The 27,695-nt window shown below is 39.3% G+C and overlaps 3 protein-coding genes across 4 annotated transcripts in view; 2 read left to right on the forward strand and 1 right to left on the reverse strand.

The window, feature by feature from the left end:
• Positions 1 to 8,834, forward strand: part of TTN (titin) — a 238,044-nt gene extending 229,210 nt beyond the window's left edge. The window contains exons 265-268 of the mRNA XM_079310285.1: positions 20 to 5,973; positions 6,062 to 6,215; positions 7,150 to 7,443; positions 7,568 to 8,834. Coding sequence (XP_079166411.1) covers positions 20 to 5,973; positions 6,062 to 6,215; positions 7,150 to 7,443; positions 7,568 to 7,866 — 6,701 coding nt within the window. The 3' untranslated portion in view covers positions 7,867 to 8,834. The remainder of the gene's footprint in view (positions 1 to 19; positions 5,974 to 6,061; positions 6,216 to 7,149; positions 7,444 to 7,567) is intronic.
• A 3,325-nt stretch (positions 8,835 to 12,159) lies between these two features.
• On the reverse strand, positions 12,160 to 23,114 carry PLEKHA3 (pleckstrin homology domain containing A3). Of its 2 annotated transcripts, none has more exons than XM_079310405.1 (8): positions 22,845 to 23,114; positions 19,298 to 19,414; positions 18,160 to 18,315; positions 17,695 to 17,831; positions 16,611 to 16,775; positions 15,433 to 15,476; positions 14,742 to 14,857; positions 12,160 to 13,986 (listed from the first exon to the last, which is right to left on the reverse strand). In XM_079310405.1, exons 1-8 carry the CDS (start codon positions 22,882 to 22,884, stop codon positions 13,823 to 13,825), a joined length of 939 nt encoding a protein of 312 aa, XP_079166531.1. In that variant the 5' UTR covers positions 22,885 to 23,114; the 3' UTR covers positions 12,160 to 13,822. The 2 variants fall into 2 exon arrangements, with proteins under 2 accessions (XP_079166531.1, XP_079166530.1); XM_079310404.1 differs by having other exon boundaries at positions 12,160 to 14,005.
• A 50-nt stretch (positions 23,115 to 23,164) lies between these two features.
• On the forward strand, positions 23,165 to 27,680 carry FKBP7 (FKBP prolyl isomerase 7). Its single transcript, XM_079310407.1, has 4 exons — positions 23,165 to 23,519; positions 24,633 to 24,784; positions 26,868 to 27,001; positions 27,321 to 27,680. The coding sequence occupies exons 1-4, from the start codon at positions 23,311 to 23,313 to the stop codon at positions 27,480 to 27,482; spliced, it is 657 nt and encodes a 218-aa protein (XP_079166533.1). The 5' UTR covers positions 23,165 to 23,310; the 3' UTR covers positions 27,483 to 27,680.
• Positions 27,681 to 27,695: the final 15 nt, after the last annotated feature.

The raw sequence follows: 27,695 nt of genomic DNA on the forward strand, positions 1-27,695 counted from the left end.
TTTCTTCTTTCTATTCCAGTTCCTGCAAAGATTCATTTGCCCAAAAACTTAGAAGGCATGGGAGCTGTTCATGCCCTCCGAGGGGAAGTGGTGAGCATCAAGATTCCATTCAGTGGCAAGCCACCCCCTGTGATCACATGGCAGAAGGGACAAGATCTCATTGATACTAATGGACACTACCAAGTCATTGTTACACGATCATTCACATCTCTTGTTTTCCCAAATGGTGTTGACAGAAAAGATGCAGGGTTTTACATTGTTTGTGCCAAAAACAGATTTGGAATCGATCAAAAAACAGTTGAATTAGATGTGGCTGATGTGCCTGATCCACCAAGAGGTCTGAAGGTAACTGATGTTTCAAGGGATTCAGTCAACTTAACTTGGAGTGAACCAGCTACTGATGGTGGAAGCAGGATCATAAATTACATTATTGAAAAACGTGCAACAACAGCAGAGCGATGGATTCGTGTTGCACAAGCTCGTGATACACGATACACGGTGGTGAACCTGTTTGGCAAGACCACCTACCAATTCCGTGTAATTGCAGAGAACAAGTTTGGCCAAAGTCAGCCTTCTGAGCCTACTGATCCAATTGTAACCAAGGAAGATAAGACCAGAGTAATGAACTATGATGAAGAAGTTGATGAAACCAGAGAAATTACAGAAGCTAAAGCAGCTCACTATTCTACAAAGGAACTCTATGACAAATATATGATTGCAGAAGAGCTTGGACGTGGGCAGTTTGGCATTGCACACCGCTGTGTTGAGGCAGCTTCAAAAAAGACCTACCTGGCCAAATTTGTCAAAGTAAAGGGTGCTGACCAAGTTTTGGTAAAGAAAGAAATTTCCATCCTAAACCTTGCTAGGCACAAAAATATCCTTTATCTTCATGAATCATTTGACAGCCTAGAAGAATTGGTCATGATCTTTGAATTCATTTCCGGGGTTGACATTTTTGAACGAATCAGCACAGCTTCATTTGAACTTAATGAAAGAGAAATAGTAAATTACGTACGCCAGGTCTGTGACGCACTAGAATTTTTACATCGTCATAGCATTGGACATTTTGATATTAAACCAGACAATATTATTTACTTGACAAGAAGAAGCTCTGTAATTAAAATTGTTGAATTTGGTCAAGCCAGACAGTTGAGGCCTGGAGATGGCTTTAGACTCCAGTTCACTTCTCCTGAATATTATGCACCTGAGGTACATCACCATGACTTGGTCAGCACAGCTACAGACATGTGGTCAGTTGGTGCTCTAACATACATACTTCTCAGTGGCCTTAACCCTTTCATTGCTGAAACAAACCAACAAGTTATTGAAAATATTCTAAATGCTGAATACAGCTTTGAGGACGAAGCATTCAAAGAAATAAGCATCGAAGCCATGGACTTCATTGATCGCCTGCTAGTAAAGGAAAGAAAATCTCGGATGACGGCTGCTGAAGCGCTTAATCACGTGTGGCTAAAACAGCAGACAGAAAAGACCAGCACTAAAACCATTAAGACCTTGAGGCACAGGCGTTACTATCAAACTCTGGTAAAGAAGGAGTGGAACACAGTTGTGTCCGTAGCCCGCATTTCCTGTGGAGGCGCAATTAGATCCCAGAAAGGCATAACTGTGGCTAAAGTTAAAGTTGCCCCAATAGACATTGGGCCTATTGCTGGGCAGATAAAGCATAATGTTGCAGAAGAAGGAGGCCATGCCAAATATGTATGTACGATTGAAAACTACGATGAATCCACACAAGTCACATGGTACTTTGGTATGAGACAATTAGAAAGCAATGAGAAATATGAAATCAAATATGAAGATGGTGTGGCAACCATGTATGTCAAAGATGTTTCTAAATCAGATGATGGTACCTACAGATGCAAAGTAGTAAATGATTATGGTGAGGACAGCTCTTATGCAGAACTTTTTGTTAAAGGTGTGAGAGAAATTTCTGAGCACTACAGATGCAGAACTGTTAGAAAAGTGAAACGACGGGTTGATACTATGAGACTATTAGAGCATCCCCCAGAATTTACTCTGCCTTTGTATAACCGCACTGCCTACGTTGGAGAAAATGTCAGGTTTGGAGTAACTATAACAGTTCACCCAGAACCTCGTTTAACATGGTACAAATCAGGCCAGAAAATCAAACCAGGGGATGACGATAGGAAATATACTTTTGAATCAGACAAGGGTCTTTATCAACTCGTCATCAATAATGTCACTGAAGAGGATGATGCTGAATACAGTATTGTGGCACGCAATAAATACGGTGAAGACAGCTGCAAAGCTAAGCTGACTGTAATTCCGCATCCGCCTCCGGCAGATGCTACACTCAGACCAATGTTTAAAAGACTGCTGGCAAATGCTGAATGTCAAGAAGGCCAAAATGTCAGTTTTGAGATCAGGGTATCTGGTGTGCCAAAACCAACGTTGACATGGGAGAAAGATGGTCAACCTCTATCCTTCGGTCCCAACTTTGATATAATTCATGAAGGTTTAGATTATTATGCTTTGCATATCAGAGATACTTTACCAGAAGACAGTGGCTACTACAGAGTTACTGCTACAAACAGTGCTGGATCTACAAGCTGTCAGGCTTATCTAAAAGTTGAACGCTTGAAATATGTCAAGCGTGAGTACAAGACAGAAGAAGAGCGGGAGAAGCATGTACAAAGGCAAATTGACAAGACCTTACGAATGGCAGAAATCCTTTCTGGGGTTGAAGCTGTTCCACTGACACAAACTGCACAAGAGGCTCTCAGAGAAGCTGCTATCTTATATAAACCAGCCGTTAGCACAAAGACCGTTAAAGGTGAATATGAAATTCAGAAAGAAGAAAAGAAGGAGAAGGAGGAAAAGAGACTTCGTATGCCATATGAGATCCCAGAGCCTCGCAAACATGTGCGCGCTGCTCTTGAGGAAGATCTTCATATTAAACACTTTGTGCCTCTGTCAGACATGAAGTGGTACAAGAGGCTGCGAGACCAGTATGAAATGCCAGGAAAACTTGAGAGGACTGTTCAGAAACGCCAGAAACGCATACGTCTATCCAGGTGGGAACAATTCTATGTGATGCCACTACCACGCATTTCTGATCAGTACAAACCTAAATGGCGCATACCAAAGCTGACACAAGATGATCTTGAAATTGTGAGACCAGCACGCCGGCGTATCCCATCTCCAGAGTATGAATATCACTACAGACCAAGAAGGAGATCACTTGGTGACTTGTCTGATGAGGAATTGCTCATGCCAATAGATGACTACTTAGCCATGAAGAGAACTGAAGAGGAAAGACTGCGCCTTGAAGAAGAGCTGGAGTTAGGCTTTTCTGCTTCCCCACCAAGTAGAAGCCCCCCACGCTTTGAACTGTCTGCCCTTCGATATTCTACTGCAGCAGCACAGGTCAGTTCAGAGGAAGAAAGGAAAAGAGAGCTGAGGTACTCAAGCTATCACATTCCAACTAAAGCTGAGACTAGTGCAAGCTATGCAGAGCTTCGTCAGCGTCACGACAGGGCTGCCTACAGACCACCTAAACAAAAGCAAAGAATAATGGATGAGAGGGAGGATGAAGAATTACTCCGGCCTGTTGGCACTGATCAGAGACTCTCTGAGTACAGGAGTGAGCTCAAATATATGGCAGAGGAAGAAAAGAGTAGACTCAGGAGAAGACGGGAAAGAGAAATAACTGAGATTGCATCAGAAGAAGAAGAAGAAATAGAAATGGTGCAATATGCTCACAGAGAATTCTCACCTCCCTCTAGATTACTAAGGAGAAGAAGATCCCTTTCTCCAACTTACATTGAGTTGATGCGTCCTGTATCTGAATTAATTCGACCTCGCTCACGGCCTCCTGAAGAAAGTGAGAGAAGATCCCCAACACCAGAGAGAACTCGACCACGCTCACCTAGCCCAGTCTCTAGTGAAAGATCTCTCTCCCGTTTTGAGAGGATGGCAAGATTTGATATATTTTCTAGATACGAGTCCATGAAATCTGCCCTGAAAACTCAAAAAACGATGGAAAGGAAATACGAAGTTCTGACTCAGCAGCCTTTCACCCTTGACCACGCTCCTCGCATTACCCTGAGGATGCGCTCACACCGGGTCCCATGTGGCCATAACACTAGGTTCATTCTAAATGTCCAGTCAAAACCAACTGCCGAGGTGAAATGGTACCACAACGGTATTGAGCTCCAAGAGAGCAGTAAGATACACTTTACCAATACGAGTGGTGTATTAACTCTAGAGATTCTTGACTGCCATATTGATGACAGTGGAACATACCGAGCTGTCTGCACAAACTACAAAGGGGAATGCTCTGATTATGCAACGCTAGATGTTACTGGAGGAGATTACACTACATACTCTTCCCAGAGAAGAGATGAAGAAGTACCAAGGTCAATTTTACCTGACTTGACAAAAACAGAGGCATATGCAATCTCCTCATTTAAGAAAGCATCTGCAACAGAAGCAAGTTCCTCAGTAAGAGAGGTCAAATCTGAAGTGTCATCAACAAGAGAATCACTTTTATCCTATGAACACTATGCTGCTTCCGAAGAAAAAGTCACTGCAGCTGAGAAAAAATCACTGGAAGAAAGGACTTCCCACAAAGCATTTAAAAGCACTCTGCCAGCAACAATCCTTACAAAGCCACGGTCAATCACAGTTTCTGAAGGGGAGACTGCAAGATTTTCCTGTGATGTTGATGGTGAACCAGCACCAACAATAACATGGCTCCGTGCAGGTCAATCAATTGTTTCTTCAAGGCGCTTCCAAGTAACACGAACACAGTACAAGTCTACCTTGGAAATTTCTTCAGTCCAGATATCAGATGAAGGAAGTTACACTGTTGTGGTGGAAAACTCTGAAGGAAGACAGGAAGCCCATTTTACTTTGACCATTCAAAGAACAAAAATTCCAGAAAAAACAATTACATCACCTCCAAGAATCAAATCTCCTGAGCCTCGTGTAAAGTCACCAGAGCCAGTTAAGTCTCCCAAACGAGTGAAATCTCCTGAACCCATCAGCAGCCCCCCAAAAGCTAAGTCACCAACCGGAGAAAAAACGGTACCAACAGAAAAAGTACAATTACCAGCTGCTTCTCCACCAAAGATAAAACAGCATCTAAAAGTAGAAACTCTTGGAGATAAGGTAAAGTTATCTTGTGCAGTTGAAAGCAATGTTTTAAGTGTTAGAGAAGTGGCTTGGTATAAGGATGGTAAAAAACTGAAAGAAGACCATCATTTCAAGTTTCATTATGCAGCAGATGGCACTTACGAGCTCAAAATCCATGAGCTCATGGAATCTGATAAAGGAGAATACACCTGTGAAATTATTGGAGAAGGAGGTGTTTCAAAAACTAACTTCCAGTTTACTGGCCAAGTATTTAAAAATATCCATTCCCAGGTAAGAGGTGTATCTGAGTCTCATAAAACAGTTCAGAAAGAAGATGAGTTACTTATGGTTTCTACCCAGAAGAAATCAGTAGTGGCAACTGAAGAGAAATCTGCAGTTCAAGAAGTCATTAAAAAGTCAGTTGTTACAGAAGATGTCAAACAATTGAAAGCAGAGATTACAGCTTCTTCAACTAAAATGTCAATGTCTGAAGGGCAGAAAGTGACACTGAAAGCCAACATTCCTGGTGCCTCTGAAGTAAAATGGGTGCTGAATGGAATGGAACTGAGAAATTCAGATGATTACAGATATGGTGTTTCTGGAAGTGATCATACACTAACTATCAAAAAGGCCAGTAATAAGGATGAAGGTATACTCACCTGTGAGGGTAAAACTGACGAAGGCATTATTAAATGCCAGTATGTTGTGACCCTTTCTAAGGAGCGTTCCAGCGAACCAGCATTCATCATGCAGCCAAAGTCTCAAAATGTCAATGAAGGACAAGACGTGTTGTTCACCTGTGAAGTTTCTGGGGAGCCTTCTCCTGAAGTTGAGTGGTTAAAGAATAATCAACCTGTAAGTAATCATTTAATATGCTTACTTGAAAAATTAGAATTATTCATAAAATTGATCTTAATGAAACCATTTTTGTTCCCCTCCTTAGATTGCAGTTTCATCGCACCTCAGAGTATCTCGCTCCAAAAATATATATTCTCTTGAGATTCGAAATGCAGCAGTGAGTGACACTGGAAAATACACAGTCAAGGCAAAAAATTACCACGGGCAGTGTTCTGCTACAGCATCTTTGACTGTACTCCGTAAGTTTGTTCTTCGGATTCTTGTGTTCAGAATATTCACAACTTTTTGCTGTGGTGTGTCTACTAAAATGACTTTATGATAAAATGTACTGGCAATGTTGACTTCAGTATTTTAAGAAGTTAATCTTTCCTTTGTACAGAAAGATGTATATATACAGCCCTGAAACAACATTAGAAATCTTTTTAACACCCACAGAGTAGCACAGAGGTGCTTCATCACATCAACAGGTGCATGTTAAGAGAAAGCTATTTGTTCTGAGAATGTTAAGACCTTGGTGCTGGCAATAATTCTTTCCTCATTTACTAACAAAACCTGTCACAATAAAAGAAAGTCATTCCACTGTTAAAAAAATTTATGGCAACTTAATTGAACTGGGTTAACTGTTTTATTGGCTATACCCAATATATCCCAGTTCCTAGCATCAAGGTGTGGCTGTGATTTGTTTGCATGACTGTGTTTGAGTTTAAACCAAAGCTGCAGTGATTGAGTTTTCTTGTTCCCCTTTACAGCTACAGAACATTGCAGTGAAATACAGATTTTAGTATTCTGTGTTTTTATGAACTTGAAAATGTTTCATTTCACAGCTTCTACAAATATTAACTGAACACACATAATTTCTCAGTGTCTAATTCTAGTAATGGTTCTAATAAGAAACTGTGTGATGACCTATATTCTCTTAAGTATGTATGTTTTTCCTTGAAGCTCATACATACTGTAAGTTTCACTGCCTATTTTTGAATTTCTGAATTACCGCTTGTGATTTGGATATCTTGAATAAATGGTTGTAAACAAGTGTATACTCCACTGCAGTTCTCCGTTGAAAGCAAAGTATGCCATCTTCATTTCTGTAAAATTAACCACACAGAACTGCATGACTTTGTTTGTTAATGTGATGTTGTTGCTTTTTCCTTCTATGTTTGCAATGCTCCTCAGCTCTAGTTGAAGAACCTCCGAAAGAGGTAGTATTGAAGACCAGTGGCGACGCAAGCATGCACGAAAGTTTTTCTTCTCAGTCCTTTCAAATGGCTTCTTCTAAACAAGAGGCTTCATTCAGCAGTTTCAGCAGTAGCAGCATGACTGAAATGAAATTTGAAAGCATGTCTGCCAAAAGCATGTCCTCCATGAAAGAATCCTTTGTAGAGATGAGCTCCAGCAGTATTATGGGGAAATCTAGCATGGCTCAACTGGAGAGTTCAACTAGTAAAATGCTTAAATCAGGTCTCAGAGGTGAGCATTACAATTATTGGTAGAGTTAGTGCTTCAGCTATCCTGAAGCAGTCGTCAGAGTGAAGCTGCTGCATGGCTTAGTGAAAACAGACTAACTTGGCATTTCTTCTCCTATTTTATAAAGGAATACCACCCAAAATTGAAGCTCTCCCATCTGACATTAGCATTGAAGAAGGAAAAGTTCTCACTCTATCCTGTGCCTTTTCGGGTGAACCTGCTCCTGAAATAACATGGTACTGCAGAGGGAGAAAAATTACCAGTCAGGACCAGCAAGGTAGATTCCACATCGAAACCAGTGAAGATTTAACCACCCTGATCATCATGGACGTCCAGAAGAACGACGGTGGACTTTATACTCTGAATTTAGGGAATGAATTTGGTACCGATTCTGCCACTGTGAATATAAATATCCGATCACCTTAGAGAGCCGAATCTGTATTATTTACACTTGTATTTTTACAAGTGATTCATATATGGACTGAAATATCTGATATGTAAATATAAAAGAAAAATATTTTTTTACCTACCTGAATGAGACAAAGTCCAGATCTATACATTATGACTTATAGTCATTATTGACCTAAGAATTTAAAATGCTTTTTAAAGTGACATGTACATACTGTATATAGCCGAAGTTAACGGTTATGAAGTTTTGTACCGTTTATTTTATGACATTTTGAAACGTAACTTTTGGAACAGTTGGCAGGGGAAAGTTTCCTAGCAAATGACTACTCTGCTCAACATTTAACTAATTTTTGCGCCTCAACTCATTGTTGATGTCTAAGAATGCCTCAACAGGTAGAGAGGCTCCCTGTTGAAGATTACCTACACCTAAGACTTGATACTGTGCACAGTATTTCATACGTGCACAAATATTTATGTTGAATCAGAAATGTAAGGCATTAGTGATGTTTGCAATTACCCTCCTGTAAGCATTGCTTTAATGTTTTACATTTAATCTGATTATGTCATAATTTTCATACCTGACTGACAATTTCTGGACAAAGTGCAAGCGGCCAGCACTTTGTTCACCCACTGTGTACTGTTTCTGACACATTGACTGCCTGAATAGCTTTTAAAAAAGTAACATCACCTGGCCATCCCCTTAATCAACAAAGCTATTTAGGTATTCAAGTGCAGCAGCAGTACCCCATCTCGGAGGTTCTTAGGACGCAATGATTGAGTTTGTGTGGTAGAATTAGACACCCAGTAGTCACTTCCAGGCAACTAAGTAATGAACCACAGTTTGAAAACAAACTGTTGCTACAACATCAAATACCAGCCTGCACTTCAATTTGCTTTAGTTCTCCTAATGTAGTAATAGAGCTTGGTAGCTGTTGAACCTCCTTGAGATATTCATTTGAAATAAAGCATGCTTTCTGCACCATAAAGTCTGTGACTCCTTCTTTATTTACTATGCTGTTTTTACAGTTCCTGTACTGCTCTACAGAAAAAGAATTGCTGAAACAAAAGTTTTGGTAGAAATGCAGTTCTCCAATGTAAACTAGGTACTTAAGTGTTGATAATCCAGCTATCTATCAGAAACAGCATGTCCACCAGCCAGCCTTGGAAAATGTCACTTAAAAAAAAAATTTCTTTATAGGTTCTTCATTGACAAAGAAAAAAATTCTAGCACATGCCTAAGCATTGTGCTGTTCTTATCCCTCTGTTATTTCCAGGCTTTCCTCTACACCATCCTGTTTTTTTGGCAGCTGCAACTAGTACAGACTAGTTGACCCTAATTGCCTGGACCAACAAGTTGTCACCTCCCATGGGTGATTAATCAATTCTTCATCCCACAATTCAGCTGACAGATCTGTCAGAGCAAAGCCTGTGTTCACATTTGCGGGTTGTGGGAGGGGCTGGGATGTGTATGGGGAAAAGAGTATCAAGGTCAGAGAAGCAAGTCTGCTTCTAGAATTCAGTTGGTAGAAAAAGCTTGAGAGCAAACACATTCACAGAAATGCAACACTTCCGGAGCTGTGAAATTCTCTGAAGTGGAGTACAAGCATTAGTTAGCAAACATGATGCATCATTGTTACTCTTAGCATTCCATTAATACTACAAAACAAAACAAAACAAAAAAAGACTCAAGTTCATCAGAAGTAACAAAGCAGATAGAATGTTTAAAAACCTGTTCCAAAAAGACTCACTGTAGAAACTTTTTATTATTTCCTATAACCCTATATATTATCAACCACTGTCTATTCAAATTATGCAGGAAAGCTAAGAAATAAGAAACAAGAACTAAAAATAAGGATTTCAAAAGATCTAATCTCTGGGTCAGGCCAAAATCCAAACTTTTTCAAGTGATGGAAGCAGGAATTATACATACGAAAGAGTTTAAGAGTTCATGGTATTTTGTCCTTAGGGAGAAAAGTAACAAAAAGAATAAAAATGAAATAAAAAAGGCCATGTATTTTAATCTTTAAACCATCCAAAGAGAAAAAAAAAACAACTCAAGAAAGCTTCTAATTCTCATTTTTTGTTTAAAAACACCTCAACCAACAAACTCAATACGAGACACAAAAATGCACATGTACAGTCTTGTTTAGCTAACAAGTAACATGTACACAGGCACATAATAAAACTTAATATGTACACAGGCACATAATAAAGCTAACACTAAAAACACACTAGATGTTTAATCATCTCAGCAGAAAGAGATAGTGATAGACAGCATCTGTAGATTTAACCATGGCCTTTTCTACACAAAGGCTACTGGAAACTCAATCTTATACAGCCTCCACTGAGTCTCAAACACCCAGTCAATGAAGAGGAAGCAGGCTGGTGTGGCAGTATAAGCAAGTTCATCCTGCCAGTACCTCTCTGGCCCAACTCTGCACAGCACTTAAGCAACTACTTTCAGCATATGACTCACTCACATGTCTAAAAATAGGATTTAAAATACTTAGGGGCTTTGCTGAAACACAGCTTGAATAGATAATGTTGCAGGCCGACCAGCTGAGCCAGTATTTTTCCACAAGACTGCTAAGCAAATGCTAACCTAGAGTGACATTGCTGAACTCACCTAAAGTTCCTAAAGCTAAACCTAAAGCTTTGATATTCACAGAACACATCCCTAAGAATAACATTTTTCAAGACAATAGCTCAAGCAGTCTCTGGATTAAAAGAAATATACATTTTGAATTATTTACTTCATTATATCCAGGTCATATACTGGTATTTATATAAACTGACATTTGCTCTCTTCAAAGATCAGATCTATAGTGCTACAGGACCAAGTTTAGAAAAATATCCCACCACTGATATGGTGTATGAAAGCATTTGTTTTTCCGAGTGCTGATGCGTAAGGAAAAACTTTTTAACAAAGCTCTGTGAGCTGCTGTATAAATCCTACTATAGAGCTGTATAAATCCTACTATAGAGACCTACTATGTTCTACTAACACTTTACATGTGGCAGCCTGAGAAAAATAACTGTGATGGTGGAGAGTCACAATAACACTGAGAGATTCATTTTACTGCATTTTAGCTGGTTTTCAGACATAGACATTATCACACTCCTTTTGAAAGTTTCTAATTTATACAAACAGGAGAAACAGCTACACTAGAATACTTAAAGTGATAGGGGTGGAGCAAAACTCAAGTATATAATTTGTGAAAATAACCTTAACAAAAAACAGATAGGTGTGATTTCAATTTTTAGGGAATGAAATTTTTTGCAGTAGCAACCACTACAGTATTCCTATCCCAAAACTGCTTTCTTTGAGAAAAAAAGAGTTTAAAAAAGTGAAGCTGAATTACTAAGCTGAAAAACATACAACCATTAAATTACACTACTTTAAAGCCCCTGAACATTGTAATCTCAGTATTCACAGCTCTCCAAATCATTGAGTGTCTTACCATTAATTCTTTATAGTGGAAGCTGGTAATTTCTAAGTATTTTATTTCTAATTATCTGATGTTAGAAACTTCAGTGATATAACTGAAGTTACCGCTTTTCACCTAAATATATATGTCCTGTGCTTATATTCTTTAAGTGCTTTTTAGAAATTTGAACTGATGTCAGATTGATCTCTTCAGAAGAATGTGAGATCAAAACTAGAAGTACCAACTACCTATTCTGTTGAGGTTCAGCTCTCATTCTGCACTAGAACAAATGATACAATCAGGCACTCCTGATAAGCTTTCCCATAAATTTGGAAATTAAATATCTAAATGCAGACAGGTATTCTTCTATGGTATTCTTGCTATGTATGGATCATTGTGATTCAGCCAGATAATTTTCAGAAATTATTTCTTAACCCCCAGTTACCAGTTACCATCATCTTCACTATTTCACTGAATTTCACTCAAATACATTTTAGGATGTTTTGCACAAGTATCTATAACAAGGCTGATTTAATAGAAACATATCACACATATACACATAAAGCTGAAATGATGGCTCTGCAGACCTAGAAAAACCCAAAACAGCACTGAAGCAATTAAATGCAAATTTTGTGCTTGGATCTGATCACAACAGCTTTTGTCTTGTGGGCAGTATTTAAAATTATTACTCTCTACTACATTCACTTTGGTTTTGCACAATGTTGAGTCCAATCTCTTTTCTTTGTAGTAGTTGAAAGGGGAAAAAGGTATCTGTCATTATGACATGTAATGAACACTGCAGAAACTGTCAGAAACCTCACTGAAACTTCAAAAAGCGCTTCTGACAGCTATTATTCAAGACAACACTCTCACTGCAGTATGCAGTTTACTTCTCTGAACATCTTCTTTAATACTTATTTTTACAATTGTCATGTCATACAGAATACATTAAAGCAAACATTCAGAAAAAAAAATGTACAAGCATGTGTCTGGCTGATATGCATATGCCAGTTTGCATGAAAACTGACAGAACTGAGCACAAATGACAGCTCTGAGCTGGTATCCACAAACCCCTTTTACAAACCACTCAATTCCACTTGAACCTGACATAATGGTTTATAAACTGGCTTTTTATATAAGGCCAACAGCTCATATGTTTTTCCTCAATATTTGGACCTATTTTGATTTAGATAAATCAACATTCCAAAAATTCATAAGGAAAGCTCCCATTCCCATCTGTTCTTTCCAGCCTGCTTCAAATTATTTATATACACAAAAGGAAGACTAGTTAAACCAAATTAAAGATCTGATTATAAAAACAGATTTTGGTATGTGCTTGAGTACAAAAAACCCTGTACATTTATTTAGCAGTTGTGTAAATCAAGAACAGTAAATGGCTTGCTTCAAGTGATCTACAGCTAAGACTTTATCGACCAAGTTCATCCCTAAACAAACACCCAAAAAATCCCCAAAAGCTTACAATGCTAACATTAACAACCTTCTTGACCAAGGTGCTAGTAGGCACTATTATACTATATTACTCATTAATAATAAAGAGAGTCAGACTCCGATCTCACTTACAGTTAATTCAAATTTACACTGCTGTAACTGAGAGCAGAATCCATCTTCTGGTGTATACCACCCTCAAATGATGTCAAGGAGTTGCAAAAACAGAAGCTCCCTTTTGTATAAATATGTCATAAATAAAACATGTATAGATACAAATATTCATTACCACAGCAGCTTAGAACGGTCTAACATTTCAGCTCTTGTTTTTATCATACTTTGCTAAAAACACATCTTAAGTAAGCAGAGTAAATCTTAACAGCACTATATTATTTGTGATACTACACACCCCAGAAACAATTTATGCACATTTTGAAGCTTTTAGATCTTTAGACCTTTAGTAGTGAAAGTAGGTAGAAATTTTTGATGCAAAAAAGAATAAATAAATAAAAACTATTAAATATCCCATGTTTGGTACAAATACTTCATATTAAGTTATTTTTATACATTTGTTTAGAAAAATACACTAAATATTTCTACTTTCATTGCCTAAAAATAAGGACTGGATAATGTATATCCTTGTGTTTTTGTCAATTACCGTCAAGCTGCTGGAGCAGAGCCATCAGTGCCCATTCCCACAGCCCTTGCACTGGCAAAAAAAAAGCCACTGTGGGGCTAATCACAGCTCCAGGTGGATGACCTGGTACAAATGACCAAGAGGCCCATGGCACAAACTGCATTTTTTCCAAAAAAATGAAAACTTTTTGCTGAAGTTTGTAATGTTCATTTACTAACGTATTGGTCATACCTCCACACTTTTTTAAAAAGAGCTGCATTTACAAATGTGGATGCTTATCTGTTAAAGCCATCATTTGTTCCAAAAAATGCACATTCAAACTGTGAAATATTAGGAAAATACTCTTGCAAATAAACTATATAAAGATAAAATACACTTCAAAGATAGTATTTATGTTATTCTATAAAGTGCAGAGAAATCCTTCTAAAAAGGGAAATAACTACTTCCTATAACAACAGTATAATTACAGCAGCTTTTGCATAGCATTATTTATAGAAAATTTAATACTTTCAGTTGCTTCAGGAGGAAAAGGATGAAAAAGTCTCTTCCAGTTCAGATCTTTCCTTTGACACTGATTTACTTTCTTCAGGAATTGTTGATGATACCAGATCTCCATTGACAACACTTCTAGAACAATGAGCAGATCCTATAAAGTGATCAATTAAGTATTTAATTTTCTATCCCCAAAAGTATCATCCAATCTGTCAATTATTGTATTTACAAAGTATTTCCTATATAGAAGCAATCAGAAGAACTAGTCAAGTTAAAGTCTGCTAAAGAGGAGTTATGATGGAGTCAAAATGCCAGCAAGATTCAGTAGGAAAAACCACAGAAGAACTGGCTACTAAGTCAGCCCCTCTAATCACAAGGGACTAAATTCTGGTCATGATCTTTATTACTGGCAAGGCTATGTGCCTTCAGAGCAGTGCTGTCCTCTACAAAAGGCAAGAAGCCACTGACATGAACCATCTTTCCATAATACACTGAGTGAAAACTACCCCTGCAACTCACAGAAGTCAAAGAAACAGAACTTCTTCTGTGATAATAAGCAGGTGGCAAACAGCATTATTTCACATCACTTACCAGAAAATCATTTGCATGAGTCTATTAGGACAAACATCCCTTTTCTGGATATGCCTTAATTTTATCTTGCCCACTGATTTCAATGTAACTACTCCAGATGCAAGATCATTTTTAATATGGATGGAAGCCAGGACAAGTCAACCAGGTAACAAATTATACACATGCTCTGATTTACAATATAAGAATCTTAGAAATAAAATGTTTTTCCTCATGCCGATATCAATGTCAGAAGATACTCTAAAAAAGGAAATAAATTGTACTGGAAGATAAAAAGAAAACTCCCTCCCATTCAAACTTACTCTGAGCATCTTCAGAAAGTGTATCACTGTAAGATTCTGTATCTGAGTATGTTCTTCTGCGCCGCTGAGAAAATCGGTGAAGAGATGAACCTGGCTCTTTTACAGAGTGATTAATCCTACAAAGGAAATAACATCTATTAGTAAGCAAAATCTGTAACAACCCACACAGATTTTATATACTTTAAATTTGAAATAACTTTGGTTATTTCCAACCCACACAGATTTTATGTACCTTAAATTTGAAATAACTTTGGTGCTTAGTATTTGTGAGTATCAATGCTTTTTATTATACTAGTCTACTACAGTAGACTAAAAACTGTACAGTGAACAATCTTAAATTTCAGAATTGCAAAGCCTGAAAGTGGAAATAAAAACGAAGGAAATAATTTTAGAATTTGAAATACTGACTGAAAAATAATGTTAGCATTTCAAGCTCTTAATTTCATGAACTTGTCAAAACAAGCCACTTGTATAAAGCTTCTAGCATATCAAAATTTTGGTACCGTATTAAAAACAGCAGCTGCCACTGATAGCTGATAATCTGCACCCTTTACTTTCAAAATTAGATCAATTTATGATTTTTTTTTTTTTCCCAAGCAAACAATTCTTCTCACATTTTGTTTTTAATGCAAGCAAGTTCAGTGAAGTCTTTTGAGATGCAAGAAAAAAGCTTAAGGAAACAGAAAATTACCTTTCTGAATAGCAAGGACCAGGGTGGCTAATGGAACGCTTCATCTGGGGGGGAAAAATTCCGAAGAATAAACAACATTAAAAATGTCACAAGCTACTCAGAAGAATAATATGGATATCTGCATTATTTTCACTTTAATTACAGTCTTTATAAAGAGAAATGACAATGTTTTTTTATAAAAAGCAACCACTCTCAGTTAAAAATCTGATTTAACTATATGAAAACAGATGGGTTGCTATCAATATTATAAGTTTTAGAACATTCACACAGGACAGGAAATAGCTTACTACAAAAAGATGCTACCTCCTATCTATGGAATTCATTCCCTCTGGCACCAAAGTTCCTCAAGGAGACATTGTTAAAGGCTATGATATACAAAAGTAACAAGAAATTTTTCCTTTACCAAATGGAAGTTTAAATTCCTCATTACACAATAAGGCCAAATTATGCATCTTGATTGCTTTCCCTTCTACCACTGTTAATCTCTATGGATATCAAAGAAAGTTATTATTTTAAATCATAATGACCAGCTTTGTAAGTAAAGTGATTGAAAAAAAAGAAATTAAAGATCTATATGGAAAGAGACAAACAAAACTGCACAATCAAGCTTATCTTGGAATACATATACAGAACTGAGTGAGCATTTGATTCCCCATACAGTCTTTCTAAGGGAATTAATCAATAGTGAATAGTTATGTAAGTAATATCTTTATCATTATATATAGTTTTGTTAAATTAGGGAATGATATATTAATACAAACATCTTGACTTACATACACTGAAACATATGCTTTCTCAGTGAAGTGCTTCAAGTCACAAAGCACTTAAGCAGGAGGGGAAGTTATGTAATTTTTATGATCAATGTACAGTTAGCACTCTAAAAAAACCAAACAGTTGAACTGAGGAAAAGTTAAACCTCATTCATTTATGAGATACCTCATTACAGGGCCTTGACATGCAGAATAAATTACTCTGATGATGTAAAGGCTAGCAAACAAAGACTGAGAATGGAAAACTTATTTATATTTGGGACCAGTACTGATCTATAATACAGTCAAGATTTCAACTGTTGACATCATTGCACATAACAATAGCATAGTGACCTCCCACTCCTTCCCCCAATCCAACCACCAGTATAACACTTAGAATTCTAAGATAATATTTCAAAATGTCTAAACCATTTGAATAGGTGATGGTGACACAGGAGAAACCAAGGGATCAGGGTGAGGCAGCTGGAACATTTCTGGTTTAAACTTGGCATTAGCAATCTTCACACATTCTTCAAGTGTTGTGATAAATGTATTACATGTGGCACTAAGCAAGGAAGAGGCTTCATTCATGTTCTGAAAATAAATGGAAGCACAAGCATAAGCAAGGAAAAATAAATTCAAACCTGCAAATACAACTTTACTCCACCACCTCTCCCAGATACACTAATTTCCCTCATTATGTACACCTTACCATAATGAAAATTTAAGAAAACAAATGTGACAGCATTGCAATTTCTTTCTGACATCTGAGTTTCTTTAGGGTGCCAGCCAACAATGCCTTACTGCAAAGCTTGTCTCATACTAATTGGTATCAGAAGATCATTCAGTGAAACTAATTGCAGCAGAAAGTGTGAACAGTTTTACCACTCTAGAGCAAGGAGCTGCAGGTCCATTTCACTTCCCTAAACTGATAACTTGTTCTGTTGTGACTAAATGTCAGCCCCTTTGCACTAAAGGACCAGCAACATTGTTCACATGCTGCTCAAGAGTGCAAAGAATGAAGTCATTCATAATTTCAGTCCTTTCATTCAAAAGCAGAAATACATTCTAGTATTGCACTTGTGCACATTCAGAGGTAGGTATCTATACTACATGTTTCCAATGTCTGGAACACTAGCTTTCACTAATAAAAAAATGGAATTCCCTCCCACACAAGGGAGAAAGAATGGACAAACTAAGATTGTTTCAACTACTTGAACAGAGATGAAAAACAAAGACAAAATATCGTGTTGCTCATATGATAGCTCTTCTGGCCATTCAACCAAATGGCTGAGAAACACAACTGGTTCCTAACACCTGGAAAAACTACAGTTAAACCATCCAGGTACTTCACACACAGAAAATCACTATTAGTACATCTACACACAAGCATTCAAAAACTGACATTAGGTTAAGTGTCCCAACATCGGGGAGATGAAGAAGGTTTAAGACATCAGCAGTAACTTGAGGTGTATTATATAATGGAATGAAAAGAAATTCTGGAATTGTGCACCTCAATGCTGGGAGGAGAGCGAGTCTCATCATGCTGAACAAATTCTTGTATTGTATGAACTTGCTGCATTAAAAGATCACAGTAGAGACGAAGTTCAGACATTTTGGTTTTAAGAGATTCATTGGTCTCACTTATTTCTATGGAAAAAATGGAAATATCAATTTATTGAATACAATGTAAATACACACTGCAATTTTTAAGCACCTTTCATTTAAATATCAATTTAAAAATCCACTTAAACTTCCACTTAATTTTGAGGAAAACTGGATTCTGCAATGAATCAAGAATTACACTTGAAGCAGACAACACTTTTGGATAACTGATACTAATTTAATTATTATTATGAAACAGCACATTAACAGGAAAAATAAAGTTGGAATGTTTCTTAGCTGCCATGTAATGTTGTAAAAAAATTAGTGGACAAAACTTATGCCACCCACACGAGTGGCTAGATAACACACATACCTTTTTCTTTTTTTGTTCTGGTATCTGCTAAACAGGCTTTTGCACTCCCCAGTGCTACTAGCCATCTTTGTCTTTCAGCTGCATTAACTGCTTTCATATAGAAATGCTGCTCCCCTGGGATGATGAGCTCCATTCTTGTGTTGTCTGTTGCATGAACTTGTGATAGAAGAAAAAAAATTGAAATCATAATAATAACCTCAACTCAGTAACAATCATTTATTAAATACTCCTCAAAGTGTTTTAAAATGCTTATGATAATCCCACAGTAATACAGTAAATCACAATGCATCACTGCTTAGTAAGGAAAAGCCCAAAGCTGCTCAATCTTTCTCTCCCTTCACCAAAAGAACATGGTAACAAGCAAAATCAACTGGAATGGCAAAAAAAAATTTAGAAGTGATCCTCCCCTCTTCACATCACTGATTTTATCTGCATAACACTAACCAAAAGGAGTGACCACATGAAAAATATTTGGTGGCCCATGTAAAATAAGTTCCACTTTTTAATATCAAAGTACCCACATCACAAGCTGAGTCATCTGTGAGGATCTGGAAAAAAGTCATAGGTAACAGCAACGGGAAGCTGAAAAACACCTTGCTACTAGCCAAGGATGCTGACTTACAATTAGGAATACACTGAAGTCTAAACTCTTACTTTGGAATAAACAGTTCCCTTACTGTCACAAATACATCCATCACCTGTGCATGTGCACAGCTGCTAACAGTGACAAAAGTAAAAATTAGTCAGGAAACAAAAGACTAAACACTTCTGGTTTATAGGAATCTCCACTTTGGATCACTGCTTCTGCTTTTCTGGAAAACTGGCTTTCATGATTCAGTCTCCCTCCCTGCTCATAAGAGGAAAAAGCAGTAGAACTAAATAGCTAGCTGATATAATTTCAAGCATGAATCACGTGCACATACCTATTAAAAATACAAAGTAATAAACGGTTCTAAATCTTGAAACAGAACTCTATTCACATTCATTATTATTTGTGAACTATGAAGCTGACACACTGGACTACAGGTAAACAAAAACTGAGGAGGAAAAACATGTGATGCAAAAATGTGTGATTAGTGATCTTTTCTATTTTGATGGCAGCTAAAATTTTCTCAAGCAGAAATCTACTAATTCTTACCTTTTATTTCACATACAGCCATCTTTATACTTCCTTTGCTGCCTTTGCAAACATCATCCTGGGAATCATAGTATGACAATATCCCATTGTCTAAAACAAACCACCGAGGCTGCCAACCTAGAGAGATCAAAAATGTGAACGTTTAGTCTAACTCCTAAATCATAAATCAAATTCATCTCTTTGGCAGTTAGAATTTTAATAAAAGAGGCAAGCCAGGAAGTAAACAATCTGTGAACTCTGAAGACCAGAGCCACTCTATAACCAGTGTTACATGGATATTCCACTCCCATTCCTTTTGAGTGTAAGATCAGCATTTTTCTTCTGTTTTCACTGGATTCCATTCTAGAGAAAAATTACATTGTAATTTAGCCACTATGGAATCCTGTTTTGAAGGCTGTTAAATTAGATGCCTCTGAAAGACCATTCTCATTCAAATATATTTTTCAGGCAGATTTTTCTAAGATTGTAGGAACTTATTTAGAAGATACCAGAAAAATGACAGATGCCACCAACTGCTACGCAATGTTCTCCTTCACCTACTGTATTTCAGTGAAAACTTTGTATTTCACACTTACATATTGACACTTTGTCCGTTTCTACAAATAACATAGCGCTAAAATATTCCAGCAGAGCATAACAATTACACTGGCCCATTACACTCAGGGTCAGAGAGCAGATTATCCCTCTGTTTTACAACTTGACACCAAACTTTAACTTCCTACTTGGTTTAGGGTTTGGAATGGCAAAAATTGTGGCTAAGGTCTCTAGGTATTCAGCAATATGAGAGTGGCCCAGGGTGCTTTCCAGTCACCATCCTTCAGAGCAAGATGAGGCCATCCAGAAGCACTGTATTTTAACACAAAAGGCTAAATCAGCTACCAGACTCAGAAATCAGCTACAGGCTTCATACTACTCACAGCATTATAGAATCATTAAAGGCTGGAAAAAATCAACTAGTCCAACTTTTAACCAATCACCACCTTGTCAACTAGACCAGAGAACTAAGGACCACATGCAGTTGTTTCTTAGACACCTCCAGGTGATGACCACCTCCCTGGGCAGCCTGTTCCAATGCAACTCTTTTCATGAAAGATATACTGCTGATGCCGAGCCTGAACCTCCCATGGTGCTGCATGAAGCTGTTTCCTCTCATTATGTCACTTGTTATTTGTAAGAAGAGGCTGAGCTGGCTCCAACCTCCTGTCAGGGAGTGATAAGGTCACCCCTGAGCCTCCTTTTCTCCAGGCTGAGCCCCCTCAGCTGGCACAGCTGGTCCTGGTATGACTCACTCTCTAGACCCTTAACCAGTTCCACTGCCCTTCTGTGGACACTCTCCAGCACCAGCATCATTATATTTGTAACACTAATTAGAGAGGAGTAAGACCAGGCTGCATTAAATCACATTCCATGATAAAGAAATAAGAGCATGTAACTGTGCATTGTTTCTATTTTTGTTGTTTATACTAGCTGTAACAGTAAGCATACATGCCTTTTTAAATGCAGAGTGGTAACTAAAAGGCACATCCACACTTGAATTTAAAAGCAGAATGTTAAAAGCTACAAACTCCAAAGGATAAGAACTCACATATAAAATATTTCAAATGGCACGAATACATCAACACTAATACTCAAAGAATATGCAATTCAGAAGACTCTGTCCTGTAAAATGCAACTCAAAAATGCAAGGATCTTTTTTTCTGATACATTCTGTTGCAAGACATGGACTCTGTACTGCCCTAATCTCCTGTCAATGCCTGTCAAAACAGTCTTGTTCTGCTAAAAAGGGAACCTACATGAATGACTATTCCATCCTCACTTTATTCTAGTATTGGAAAAAAACAGAAGCAAAGGACATAAAAGGCCAAGTGCCTCACAGAAATAAGCCAAAGAACAAAAACACCTCTTGTAATTTGGAACTGGCAGGTATCCTGCATTTGAGAAAATATTTAACAGATTTGTACTTCACAAACTCTTATTTGAGGAGAAAAAAGAAAAAAGAAAAAAGCCAGCTATATTTCTGGTTTGCTTTTAATAAAGGAAGAAATTAAATGTTTTCCACAACACTTCAGCAACAATAACAAGCTCCTTTGCTGCCTGGTGTCTAGCATTAATGACAAGTACTACAGCCTATTTTTGGCCACAAGAACAGATACTATACAGAGTATAGCAGAGTAACAAGGCAGATGGTAATAAAATTTAAACATTTCACTAACATTATTAGATTACTTTAAAAAAAATGCTGCCCTCCTACATTCTGAAGATTGTAGGTAATCCCTGACACACTAATCTTGAAATGCAGGAACAGATGCTCTTTGTTGGCCAGCACAAGCCTAAGGAAGGGTTCTGAAGTTTGCTGGTTTAGAGGACTACAAGCTTTCAGCAGAAGTTAGCTGCATGCTAACAGCCTATTGTGTGTACAGCAGTCACAGCTACTGTTCAGTATTTGCTATTAAACAACGGACTTAAAAGAGGAGAAAACGCCACAAGAGCTCATTGCCTTTATCCATTTATCTTTTGTTACAGCAACTGTCTCAGGCATATAAGTGACAATTTTCATTGTGCTCAATCTTTCTCTCATAACCACAACTTTTCCTCTATGTGTTTTCTCTATAGTTATTGTGAAGAAGTGACAAAGACAGCACCTATTTAATTACAGCACAAGTGTTCCCTTTTGCCAGCAGGCCCATATCTGAGAACACATAAGTGGCCTGAAAAATGCAAGATTATGTTCTGTACACTTCACATCACATCGCATCCACACAATCCTCAAAACGTGGCCCACATTTTAATAATTCCTCAGAACCAAGTTTCACACCAAGTTCCCACACTCACAACCTGCACATGCTGAAGCAGAATTCCAGAAATGAACTGCTGAAGAACCAGAGGACAAAGAAGACACTGCCAAAGCAGTGTAACAAGAGGCACGATTAAGCAGAGTATGTGATCCAACGCTGATCTGCTTGGGAGGGACAATTAGTCCTAACACAGTGTCAGGGGAGGAATGTTTCACCTTGACACCACTGCCTGCTCCAAAGGGAGATGGTGTCTCTATTGCAGCAGAGGACCAGCCAAACAAAACCAGGCAAATGCTGCCATTAAGTGCACTTTCTGTCTGCAGAGCTCCCAAAAACGCATTTAATGAAACCGAAGTTCATCATGTGTTTTCCAGGTTGGGATACAGGAGCTCCCTGTGCTGGTGAGAGTCTCTGACTAACTCGCAATGCAGAGAGGGGCGAGAGGGGCTGGGCAGAGGGCCGGGGCCGGCACGGCCCGTGTGCGATGCGGGGGCAGCGGCTGGCACGGCCCCGGCCCGCAGCGGGCACCGACCCCGGCCCGGCCCGAGCGCCTCTCGGCACCGCCAACCCAGGGCCGCCGCAGCGGCGACGCTCGGCCGCTCGCTCGGCTCCGAGCACAGATATCCGAGCCAACGCGTTACCTACAGCTCCGGCCCCGCGGGACCCCCCGAGGCAGCGGCGGCAGCGGCGCATCACGGTCGAGACCGAGCCGAGCCGCAACCGCCGCCCCCCGGGCCCGGCCCCCCGCCTACCTGCCAGATAGTTGGTCCACTTGTACAGGACCCCCTCCATCGCTCAGAGCCCGGCGCCGGGCCGCATCCTCCTGCTCCGCCGCGGGGAACGGGCGCCGCGGCCGCCGCGGGGATGGCGCTCCGCTCCCGGCCCCACCGCCGCCTCCCCCGCGCGGAGGCGGAGCCGCTCAGCTCAGGCGCGGCGGCCGCGGCGGCTCCGGCGGCGCCGCCCGCCCCGCGGGGCGCTCTGCATCCCCCATGCGCGCCGGCCGCGCTCCCGGCCCCGCCGCCCCGCGGCTGCTGCCGACGTCCCTTCCACTTCCTGAGCGGAGAGGGCGGCCCGAGGAACCGCCCGCCCCGCGGCCGCTGCCGGGGCCGGGCTCAGCCCCACGTCCGGCGCGGCTGAGGCGGAGCGGCGGCGCTGGCTCGGCCCCCGCCCCTCGGCGCGGCGGGGACAGTGCCACGCCGGCGGCCGCCTGCGAGCGACATGGGCCGTGGGCTGGGCCTGCTGCTGCTGCCGCTGGCGCTGCTGGCGGCCCCGGCGCGGGCCGAGGGCGGCTCGGCGGCGGAGGAGGAGGTTCAGATAGAGGTGCTGCACCTCCCCGAGCCCTGCAGCCCCAAGAGCAAGAAGGGCGACCTGCTGAACGCGCACTATGACGGATTCCTGGCCAGCGACGGGTCCAAGTTTTACTGCAGGTGAGCCGCCGTGGCAGCGGGTCGCAGGGCGGGCGCTCCGCTCGCCCGCAGCCGGAGCCGCGGGACTCGGGTCGCTGCCGCCGTGGGCACGGCTCGGGGCCCGCGCTGACAGCATCAGCCGCGGCAATTTCTCCCCGTCTCGACCTTTACTTTTCCTTAACCGAGTGTTGAAGGGTGCAGAGTTTCCCTAGGGTCAAGAAGAAACGCAGAGACAAAAGATGGAAATGGCCAGTGAAGGGACCCGACAGGGACGAACCTCGAGAGCCTGTAGCCCACACCTCACGTGGACCCCCTTTAGAAAGGCGGAAAAAAACCCCATCACGTTGATACTTGCCATGTTCTGTGCTGTAATTTGTGTAGAAAAACTCGAGGTGGGAGGAGGAGCTCTTGGTAGGAATGCACGCTGACAATTTTAGGCAGAAACTTTTATTTAGCACGGCGCATAGTTGGCACTGTGCAGTGCAGCCACATGATTACAGTAGTGGTTTGCAGCCTTTCTGCCTCATCCCTGTTGCTGTTTCCCTTCCCATTCATTGTGCCGTCCATTTTACGTTGAAGTTACCATTTCGTATTTTGCTTTTTCGCTTTGCCCCATCCATCTATCCCCAGACAATAGCTTAGCTCACTACAAAATCTTGATTCATTCCCCACTTGTGTAATTTAAGAAAGAAAATCAGTATAGGATTTAACATTGAACAGTACCATTTCATTCGCATTTCTTTGCCTGTTGAAGTGACTGACTGGTACATAGAGCGTTCCTCTCTGGATGTTTTGCTCAGTTGCTATTCTGTGTGCCCATACTGGGATGCCTCACACAACAGAAGCTGCCTCACTGGCGTGCAGTGTACATGATCAGAAAAATAGCATGTTTGTGTGAGAAGTTCAAAAACAAGGTGGGGTTTTTTTTTTATTAAAAAGGAGGTTTCCCCTTACATATATCAAGATTTGATCTTAATTTATAAAGGCAGCAGAAAAAGTGTTTATATTTTGTATTCTTGTGCGCTAAACATTCTTGTGCTAATAATCTATGTTCTTACTGACTGCAACTAAAAGTTATATTTATGTAAAAAAATGTTATATTAATGTTACTCATAACCAATTTCTTTTTAATAGTCGGACACAAAATGAAGGTCATCCAAAATGGTTTGTTCTGGGTGTTGGACAAGTCATAAAAGGCTTAGATATTGCTATGATGAACATGTGTCCTGGAGAAAAACGGAAAGTGAAAATTCCTCCATCATTGGCATATGGACAGCAAGGATACGGTAAAAAAGAAGTTTTAATGCTGAACTTTGTCTTCCCTGTGTTTTTTACCCTTTCAAACATACAGCATTGTAAATGTCTGTAAGAGCTGTTGCACTCTTTTGGAGGCAGTGCTGCTGTGCAGCCCCAGTCCTGCTCATTGCTGCTGTTTTAGTCCTGACCACAGATCCACACCCAGGCCTTGCAGTTCCCATTAGAACTCAGTACATGCCACCCCATGTGTTTTCCCAAGTAGTGCTATAGTGTGAAAAGCTGGCAGCAAAACGAAGATTTCCATGGTCCATATCAGCATTATGGTGTTAATCTATTAAACTCCAGTCAAATTTGGTTTTTATTATTGACCTGCTACCTGTTTAGCCTTTTAATGACAACCTGCATCTTCTGAGTAAAATGGGATATAATGCAGTGCAATTAATCTAAGTAGAAATAGTGTGCTTAATGTACTGCTTACATTCTGAATAGTCAATGGCTCTCATTATCACATTACACGGTAATTGCAACAGTGCAATGCATGAAATCTGATTCGAATATAAGATAATTCAGTGTGCAGATTACTTTAAAAAAGTTCCAGTACAAGTTTTATGCAGTGTTCCAGCATTCAAATGTAGATAAATTCAGCTCTGATATGAGTGTAGTAGGTTCTGTGAAAAGGTAGCTCCTGCTCTATGATATGTCAAAATTCAATGCATCAGTTTAGTCTTTAATACAATTTCATACAAAAAGGAAAAACACTGATACAAATAAAAAACGTTCTTTAATACTAGTGTTAACTGTTTGTTGCAGGTAGCACTTGAAGGAAGTAGTATTTTCCTACAGCACACCTGTCCTCTGTCTCAGCGTATTCCTGCATGTTGGGGAAGATGCCTGCCTAATCTTGAATTAGAAAAGATGCATGTGGCTTTCTAAATCTTTACATGTCTTTCCTTTGTTGGTATGTATATTTGTAAACTACTAGCACTGAATTCTAGTATTGTATCTTCCTTTTGGAAGTGGTATTTAAATAATGATTTATATTCAGATGTACTTAAAACTTCTACTTTTCTAATACCTGGAAGGTTGAACCTTTTGAACTCTGAAATCTGTTATTTTTACTATGGCTATTTTAGATGAGAAATGTAATAGTTTTGTTTATTTTCTGTTTACAAACAGTGTAGATTCTTAAGCTTTCCTTCAGTTTATGAAGGATGGACACGAGCTCTGAGGTTACAATGTCATGCTCACTGGCTTTGGCAGCTTGCATGTTTGCATTTTAATTTTACACTGCATGATTTCTTTATGCTCTTTTGGCACTATTTTTAGACCCCATTGGTTTGTTGCTGTTTCTTTTCAGTTCCCTTATTTTACCAGGTGCATGATACATGGACCTGTGTTTTTAGACAGTGCTGGTTTTGCATCAGGTGGCAGAAAATGCTTTGATCCAGGAACAAAGAAATCTAACAGTTGTTTTCTTAATTCAGAGGCCAAAGTATTCTAGTAGTTTGAAGTTTCTGGAGGGTTTTTTTGCAAGTCAGATGACTTACATTCTGTTACTGCTTTTTGAAATGTACATTTTAAACACTATTTTACAGCACACATAGAATACCTTTTACCATAGGTATAATTCATACAGAGTAGGTAAAACATGATATTGTCTGCTCGCTTTTTTCAGATAGAAAATGAATAGGAGTATTGATCTACTAATGTTGTATTTTAAATCAGGTTGCAGCTGTTTAATAAAGACATACATCTTAGAACCAGTCTCTAAATAAGCCCTGTCACATGACAGGATGTGAAAGAATGTGAAATTTAGAAGTACTTGTTTTTCATGATAACCATTCACCTAATCTCTGAAAGTACCTGAATTGGTATGCATTGGTATGTTTTGTTTCAGGCAAGTACATGATTAGCAAGTTTGTTCTGAAATCATTTATTGTAACACTATTTTCCTGACTAGACGTACAACATTTGTATTCAGATTTATTCTGAATATTAACACAGCCTTTTTTAATAAAAAAATACGTTACATGTGAATTTATCATGCATGTGATCTCTGCCCATAGTGTGTGATTCCTTAAATTCTGCTTTTTTTTTTCCTTTTATTCATAGCACAGGGCAAGATTCCACCCAATGCAACACTGATCTTTGAGATTGAACTTTATGCAGTACGTAAGGGACCTCGTAGTGTTGAAGCATTTAATCAAATAGACAAAGATGGTGACAAGAAACTCTCTGAACTTGAGGTAATATGATGCAAATAATTTGAAACAAATAATTTATAAAGCTATAGGTGTGTCTGCATCAGTTTTATCTTTACATGAGCTGCCTCTGCTGCAGCTGATCATGTAAGGTTTCTGTGTGCTTACACAAACTACACTGTTTTGTAGTTTGCTGAAATTTGCTTTAATACATTAATAAGTCTCACACTTCCTGTGACAAATTGTACATGTGTCTGACTGGAATCACAATACATTGCTTATACACCCCCAGTGTCCTTAAAGATAGCTAGATTGAGTACTGGCATAAAAGTCACAATCATTGGACTTTTTTCTTTCCTTCTAGATAAGTCATTATTTGAAAGAAGAATTTGCAAGAGATGGCAAAAAACGTCATCCCTCTGCCCATGATGAAATCTTAGCTGATATATTTAAGAAGAATGACCATGATGGAGATGGCTTCATATCAGCAAAGGAGTACAATGTCTACCAGCACGATGAACTCTAACTACTTCCAAAAGTCTTTGGCAGTTTTCTGGACTCTGAATTCTAAATAATAATACTTCGTCACAGAATTTTTGTATTTTTTTTTATAGTGGAATCTTTTTATATCTCTTAAGGTGACTGTAAAAATCTTATTTTTAACATTCAGCTAATAAAATGTGCCAGATGTTTCAAAGGAAAATAAAATTGAAGTACACCATGATCTAATATTTGTGTT

Source organism: Erithacus rubecula (genome assembly GCF_903797595.1).
Source record: "Erithacus rubecula genome assembly, chromosome: 8".
Lineage (NCBI taxonomy): Eukaryota > Metazoa > Chordata > Aves > Passeriformes > Muscicapidae > Erithacus > Erithacus rubecula.